The 8,241-nt window shown below is 49.3% G+C and overlaps 1 protein-coding gene across 1 annotated transcript in view; it reads left to right on the top strand.

Moving 5' to 3' along the window:
- The first annotated feature begins 1,788 nt into the window (after positions 1-1,788).
- Positions 1,789-8,241, top strand: part of LOC148501796 (peroxisome proliferator-activated receptor gamma coactivator-related protein 1-like) — a 39,118-nt gene continuing 32,665 nt past the window's right edge. Inside the window, exons 1-2 of the mRNA XM_088449972.1 lie at positions 1,789-1,894; positions 3,600-3,749. Coding sequence (XP_088306098.1) covers positions 1,814-1,894; positions 3,600-3,749 — 231 coding nt within the window. The 5' untranslated portion in view covers positions 1,789-1,813. The remainder of the gene's footprint in view (positions 1,895-3,599; positions 3,750-8,241) is intronic.

The following is an 8,241-nucleotide window of genomic DNA, read 5'->3' as shown; positions in this document are numbered from 1 at the left end:
AAGGAAGGAGGCGGTGTCTCTCCTGCAACTGTGGAACTAGAAATACCAGCAAATCCTGCTTAGTTTGGACGCTCAGGGCATGCACCTGCAGCCTCAACAGCCTCCTGTAGCGCCCTAAGGATGCCCAGGGCAGTCCTGTTATTCCTAGTGCCGGCAGCTTTACCCCCCCGGAGTGACGCCAAGACATTGTGTTTGAGGGTGGAGCAGCACAGGGCGCAAAATCCACCTTCTCCTGCACATAGTTACTGCAGTGCTGTACAGGGAATAAACCAGTAACAGAATAACTGACATATTGATGGCACATTAAATGTATGTTGACTTTGGAGCAATAAGTAATAGGTTTGAAACAGAGTAATAAACTGACAAAAGAGGGAGGACATGGACAAGGGAGAAAGATGTGTAACTCACTGTGGGGGTCATTCAGAGTCGGTCGCAAGCGCTGAGCGCCCGCAACCGACTCGATGTTGCCCCACTGGGATCCATCGCTAGGGGTCTCGCAGCAGACGGGGTGAGCTGTCGATGGTGAGTGACAGCTGGCCCCGTTTGGGAGGCGGGCAGGGGGCGTGCCTGCCCAAACGGAGGCGTTCCCGCCGGAACGCTTGCCGTTTGGGGGCGGCCCCACTGACATCATTGCTGATGTCAGTGGGGAGCTTCCTGCTCGATCAGAGCAGGAAGCTCCCTGGGGCTTACGAGTGCCCAGACCCAACCTTAGGGTCTGGTCGTAAGCCCCGATGGTCTTGACCATCGCGACCATCACCCATGTCGGTCGCTAGAGCTGTGGGTGTTAACCCACAGCTTAGCAATCGACAAGGAGGCGGTCGTTCAGGATGCAAGCGGCCGCCCTGATTCAGTGCGACCCCTTGCAACCAACGACCGCCTCTGAATGAGGTCCTGTATCTTGACAAACAAGATAAGAGTCACAGTAAGGGAAAAGCAGTTCAGCACTCTATGGGGCAATTCAATTAATTTGCGGGAATTTAACTCCCGGGCTAAGTGAAGGGAGCTATTCTATTACTTCCTGCGATCTCCACTTTTTCCCGGGATTAGCCACTGCTCCCGGGCTAAGTGTCGGTGTGTGCACCTGTGCTGAACTGGGTAATTGATGAGACAGGTGTTTCAGCACAGGTGACTGCAATCATACATTAAGAGGGAAGTCCAGGAGCAGAGCATTTTGTACCTAATGGAACGGGTCATGTTGGAGGTTCTGGAGCAATGGTGCGAGAGTGCCTCCCGAGACAGTGAAGCCCATGGGTGGGATGGCGGGACAGTGATCAAACAGTTGGAGTACATGCAATACTTTCTAAACCTAAGTGTAAACCTAATATACCTAGCATATTATTATTTAATTATTTTTTTTTTTTGTGGGGGGGGGGATTTGGATTTTTAATATACCTACTGAACAAATATCAGCTTACAAAGACAAGTGAATAGGAACTACGTGGTAACAATAACACCTACCCTGCAGATAAAAGACGAATGTTACAACCCACTTGATCAATATTGACATTTCTTGGCACAAATCTTGAAAAATACCTTGGGCCCTTATAGTCAAGGGCTGGCAGCTACGGCATCATTGATTCATTATGTTTGTTGGTAGAATATGTAGAAATAAACTACCTGCTGAGAGTGACTGAGACAAAAACATGAGCTACTGTACCTGAAGAAGCTCCTCAACACTTGGGACGTTGTGCCACCACCAAGATGGCCGCCTTGCCCGGCCGCGCTCTATTCCTGGCACTGATAACCCCGCCCCCTCCCATGCGGCGAGCACCACGTGTGCCGGCAAAAAAGTATCAGAGCCGGGGGGGCCAAGATGGCAGCGCGGTGGGGAACGGGAGAGGAGACGCTAACCATCGGGGGAATGGAGTTCTTCGCCGCCGGTGGCCGCCACCAGGTACCGTAGCAGTTACCGAGGCGAGCGAGGCCCGGGGCGGGCTATGGGGGACCCCAGACGCGCTGTCTGCACTAGCTGCCGGTGACACGTGGATAGCATGGACACGCGTGTGTGCAGGAGCCGCCCGTGAGAGCGCCCGGTCACTGGCCCTGGGGCCCCCGGCCATTGTGTATGGGGCCTCCACTGTGCAGCTCCAGTCACAGGGGGTCCCCAATACAGGGGAATTCCCCCCCCCCCAAAAAAAAATAAAAAAAAAATACCTGTAACATGTGGCCCCTGAGTAACTGCCAGCTGCTGCCTGATTGCCCCCAACATCCCATCTTTATATTACTCTGACTGTAATCTGTATTACTCCTGTTATATCATATAGTTCCATCCCAGCCTCTGACTGTAATCTGTATAAAGGTGCCCATGTACTGTGTGGTGCGATATATAAAAACTGTTGAAAATTTTAGAAAGCAATTTTTTTTTTTTCACGGAAATAACTTTTACGTAAACTGGGGGTACATTAAAATGGGTGCAAGTATACTTTTTGTGTTGTAAAAAAAAATAAAATGCAATTTTAAAAACCATTAAATAACCACCTTCTGCGACTACGTGCGATGTTTAAAACACTTGACTCATCCATACCGCCCCTGAAAAATTAGACCCAATACATTAAAACCTTTTCCTATTATTTTTATTATTTTTTCGCCCAAAATGTGCGTGGCTGTTTCGCTAAAGTGAGAAATTGATGAAAATAATGTGGGTTAATTTTTTTTATTTTTTTTTTATGGTGTCCATAGGGTTCTGAAAGAAAACTCAACATTTTTAGCCAAAAATAGGAATTTTGCTTTTTTTAATTTATTTTTTCCTCCTGGTCTGGGATGGAGAACTTTTCTCCAGTTTTTCTTTTCTCCATTCTCGCTAGTTTATTGGCAAAAAAATTTGCCTTTTTTTTTAGCGACAAACTGCTATTTGCGGAAAATATCTGTTTTTGCCGCTAACTGAATATGGCCCTAAGTCTATAACATAGGTAAAAAACTCTGGCAGGAGACTTCAAGTCGCGCCGGGCGTCTCACGACATATGATGCAAAAACTGCTAGGTGAATGAGGACATATTTGTAACTACTGTAATACAGTGCTGCTTCATTCAACTCCACAGACCGTTGATAAACAGATATTTTCTCTACATAATGTATGTTAATTTCCCTGTGATGTACACAAAGGGGCGTTGAGACGATCGGCACCTTACAGATCCAATTTTACCTAGTCACTCACAAGGGTATGCAGGAAAAACACTATATATACACCGTGCTTTTCATGTGACGATATGTAGCAAACATTTCTTAGAGCAGTGTAATATGATTATTTGTGCACTAAGTCCCCATGTTCCTTTTATGTCATGCAAGCCACAATGTAGTTTTGCTTTATAGCCATGCACAGACTGGGATGTATTTGCCATTCTTGAAACTCATTTTCAGCATTTTGAGTGCTCTTTTGGTATGGGCACTCCTAATTTTTTGGGGAGGGGGGTTCCAGAGCAAATACTGCTTGCAGTTCAGGGAGATTGTTGTTGCTCTCTGCGTGTCTCAGATATTTTATTCATTAATGGCTCTGAGCTCACATCTGTATTCATGGCATATGTGAAACTTTGCTGTCTTCGCACTAGATGAAATTTGTTACCACATTACAGTGATGTCCGATATCCTCAATTATATTGCAGTGCCATGGCCTGGAGGAAGATGTGACTTGTGATGACCTCTCGGAACTCACTCTGTCATCCATGGATAACGGAGGGGTACTGGGGACCTTCCAAGGATACATTGACAATTCTATCATTTCCATCCTTGATGATACTGGTTCCCATTCAGAGGTATAACCACACTCTCCAAGATCCATGGGGTCGTCTGATTGAATGATCCATTTTATACCCAAAACGCTTAGCCAGTCAGCTTTATCTATATCCCTGATGGCTTGAGTCTTGTTCATGACATCTGTTTGAATAAAGGAAAGTTCTAATGTTCTTTTGAAGGGTTCCCCATCAGCCCACATGGGTTTAACATTTTTTATTTTCTACTTCAGGGTCCATAGGGGGTCCACAGGGTTGACCTTGGGGGTATAGGTTGGGAACCAAATCCGGGCACCACGCAGTTAAAGCTTTTAGCTCCCAGGATGCACTTGGGTCCACTCTCCCTATAACCCCGCCCCCCAGCCAGAGGCACCTCAGTTTAAGTTGGTGCCCGGCCGGAGTCGGGTCACCGTTACTGCAGGGGGGCTGCTTAGCAGCCCCTAAGCTTAAAAGAGTTTTATTTTATTATTTTTTTACTACTCTTCAGAGCGGCAGCATCAGACTGTCCAATGGACGTCTGAGCTGCCGCTCCTACACCCCGCCGGCGCTGCGACGCCAGTACAGATCTGGGGATCGCAGCGGGACCCCAGAGTCTGTACTAGCCGGGCTCTGGAGGAATCCCTGGGCTGCTGCCGGATCGACGGGGACAGGTAAGTCGCGTGGTCACCGCTTGCGGTGACCCGCGTGTACATGCAGCCTTATGCCTCCGGTCTCTGGGGACAGACCGGAGGCGCTAGCGGTGGCGGCGGGCTCCCCCTCCATGGAGGCATACCCCGCGTGTCCACAGCCCACCAGGGATTATAGCGGCAGCGGGAGCCGGCATCCCGGGGGGTTAATTGCTAGCCAGGGGAGGAAGTCTTCCCTGTCTAGCGGCTCCTCCCCTCAGCTCAGCGCGCCTTTCAATAACAGTCTGGCGTCGCTGAGCTGCTTCCTCCGCGGGCCACGCTTCTTCTGAGGTCTCCAGCGGCCATTTTCTCTCTGTGGTGCTGCAGAACTCTTAGGATGTCAGTGAGCCCAGTCCCCCTGCGTACCTCACCATCAGGTCAGTGTACACAGCGCTATAGCCTTCCCAGACACTGAATCTGGGCAGTTGAATGTAGCGACATTGTGCAGTATATTATATGTCATGCTTATGTATGTATATATATTTTTCTGCATTGTATGTGACTTATGCTAGTGCTGACTGTCTGCTTTTTCTCTCACCTGTCAGTGTATATCTATCCCTTTTCTTTATCTGCCCTAATACAGGTGTACCTGGGGTGGTTCTGAGACCTCACATATATATATTTGTTAATATCTGTGAGGTTTGTCACATACTGTTGCGTGCTGCACGTTGCCATATTTTAGATGGAACTGTGAGTTGCGTACGCTGATAATGGGTTCCTGCAGCTAATCTGAGCGTCAGTCAGGACCGGTATGGCGCTGCTTAATATTTCCGTCAAGATAGTCAGATATATCTGACCAGGAGATTGCACACGATACTGCACCCATTATTGCTATCCTGCAAGTCATAGCCTGCAGGAATTAGTGCGGAGGATTTTAACTCAGAAAGGGCACGACCCCCTTAAAGGGCGTTGTTTCTCAGGATCCTCTCCTTTGAGGATCGCTGGGCGGGCCCCATTGTCACTCGCTTGGAGTTACTTCACCATACTGCCCTTTTGAACTCGGGGTATCTCGCAATTTCTTGCAATTTACCCCTGTGTCACAGACTATCGCTCCCTGCCGGGGTTTTTCACAGTATATGAATTACCTCCGATACCACATCGGTCTGTCATTCCCCTTGCAGGGATTACCACAACGGCCACCCTGGTGGATGTCGTTTTATACGAAATACTAATTGGCGTGATATACGCCCTGTGGTTACTGACCAGTGGCTCTGCCGTGAACTGGATGGTATATTCGGCTCTTTCCCTCTCACATGGGGGGGAGCCGATCTCAAGTATTATTATCCCTGCTTTGGGGCTGGTAGCCAGGCTCATTCTGGATATAGAGAATGTCGATCCTGCACCAGTATCATACATCTCCCGTTTTCTGCCCAGCGGGTGGATCTCATAGCGGGAGTCTGGCTGTCCCCAGATAGGAGGAGTCACAAAGGCCTCCTGTTTCCCATTCCCTGAGGGTCCTCACAAGTAATGGAAATCCCCTTCTGGGATGGATTTGTATGTTAATCATCGGGTTACAGGCATTAATACGCCTCCCATCCCGGCCTGGACGAATTTTACGGATCCGTAGGTGGTAACTTTGCCTGAAATCAATGTACTCGTTTTCAGGGCCTGTTGCCCGTCCTACCATGGCCATCGCATGGTGATGCTTTTGTGACGTTTTTCCCCTCCAACACGTCTGAGGTTCAAATATCTTTTTGCCGCTCACAAAATATGCAGTGGTCATATGTGGGATTACCTCATGGGATGCCGGTCTTCTAACTTTCAGGGTTTCGGCGGCGTCTGTATCCGCCGCAGTACCCTATGGCTGCGTTATGGGAAAGCAGAGGTGCACACTCCTTCCAGGGGGAAGTTCTTGTTTGGTCCTGACCTTGACAAGATCGTTGCATCATTGGCAGTATCACTAATGGGGAGATACCGTCTTTAGCTACTCCCACTACATTCGGACTAACTCTGTTAAGTCTTTTTGTCCTCAGGGTCAGCCTAAAGGCCTGTTTTTTCCTAGGCTGTCGGCCTCCACGGGGGCCACCATATCCAGTACCGAGCAGTCCTGGACTTCCGGACGACCCTGTTTCTACACCTGAGGATATACCCTCAGCCTGACGGGACAGGTCTACATCTGGGGAATTTCCAGAGTGAGGTACTGATTCTCAACGGCCTCTCATTGCTCATGCAGCCTCCTCACAGGCATTGTTACACGGGCCCTTCTTCAGAACTGATCAGGGCCTTACAATCCCAGAAAGCTATACAGTCTTTGTGGTAAGCAGAGCTATTTCGGCCAACCTCACTATCTCAGTGAGGGACTGGTTGTTCTACTTTCTTTTTGGGGCGGTGACCGACTGGTCCTCCTTTGCCTATACTCTGTCTCAAATCCCTGAATCAGATTCCAACGGTGCCTTGACTCAGGTGGAATCGTCCATGCTCCATCATCCGATGTTTGGAACCTGGGGATTTTATGGTATATCCGAGTATTCAGGATACGTACCTACGGGTACATACAGAGCCCTCTCATCAGCATGGGTTCAGGTTTGCTGTGCCACAGCAACACTTGTAAGTTTCGGGCTCTGCCTTTTGGGGCTGTCCTCAACTCCACCGGGGTTTACCAGCTTTATGGATTTTCTGACAGTTCACCTGTTCAGTGTATCCGAATGCTCCTTTCTCTGGACGGTCTCCTACTTTTAGCAGGATCACCAAGGTACTTTACCGCCAGGTCAGGATAACCGGGGCTTCTTCTCGTCACAGAAAAGTCCTCCCTGCATCCCTCACAGGGTTTTCTTCATCTGGGAGCACTGCTGGATTCTCAGAATCTGAGAATTTTTCTGGCGTAAGACAAGATCTCCACTCTTCAACTTCGAGGGTGCGGATATCTACGCAGTCGACATATGTCATTACTCTTTGTGATGCGCGGTCTACCAGAGTGTCTACCTTTTGGTAGGGTGGAATGTGCTCAGTTCCATTCCAGGCCTTGCCATAATTGACTCCCCTCCAGATGGATCGAGTTTTTTCCATCGGATCGCTGTTCGAACGATGATACTTTCTACGGAGGCGAGTTGGTCTCTGTCCGGGTGGCTATGGCCATCTCGTCCAAGGTGTTCTTTGCTAAAGACAGTGTCTGGTCCGCATTCATTTCGGGGCAGTTGGACGTCTGTCGCTTCTGCCCTGCCACTTACCTTGTTGATACTTTAAGCTGTCTTGGACTTTCACTCTGGCCTAACCCATTTGTCACGGTAAACCTGAATAGGTTCAGTCCGACAGTGTCACAACAGTGGCTTCCATCTAGGCAACACTGGTAGTTGGGTGGCAATGTTAGGAATGTCACCCATTCTGACATAGTCCAAGGGTCTTCTCCTGGCCAACTCTGCGGTGTTTATTCCCGGAGCTCTCCATTGGGAAGCGGGCTTCCTCAGCCGTCACGGCGTGCATCCCGGGGACTAGTCTCTTCTCCAAGAGAGGTTTCAACTCCTGGTGAGCAGAGGGGGCCTCCCTGAGGGGATTGATCCCCATGGCCTTCTGACTCGATCACACATTACCGGTGTTACAGTCCAGCTCTAGGAGTACTGAAGCTACCTTCAGTGACTCTTTGTCAGTGAAGTGGTCCTTCCACTTTGTGTACCTGTGTCCTCCGGTCTCCCTTCTTCCTCGAGGTCTTCGGAAGTTTAATTCGAGACGGAGGGGCTTTCCTTCTGGGGGCTCCAGGTCGTCCCAGACATCACTGGTACTAAGATTTTCGGAGTCTCCTCCTCGATGCTCCGTTCCTACTGCTTCACTATCTGGACCTGTTGTCTCAGGGTCCTTGTTTTTCCCTGGATCTGGATCGCTTGTCTTTAACTGCGCCCCTACTGTGGTCCTCGGGC

Source organism: Taudactylus pleione, unplaced genomic scaffold (assembly GCF_031769625.1).
Source record: "Taudactylus pleione unplaced genomic scaffold, aTauple2 ptg000502l, whole genome shotgun sequence".
NCBI classification, from domain to species: Eukaryota; Metazoa; Chordata; class Amphibia; order Anura; family Myobatrachidae; genus Taudactylus; species Taudactylus pleione.
The sequence above is the reverse complement of the archived record's forward strand: the minus strand, read 5'-3'. Positions and strand labels throughout refer to the sequence as shown.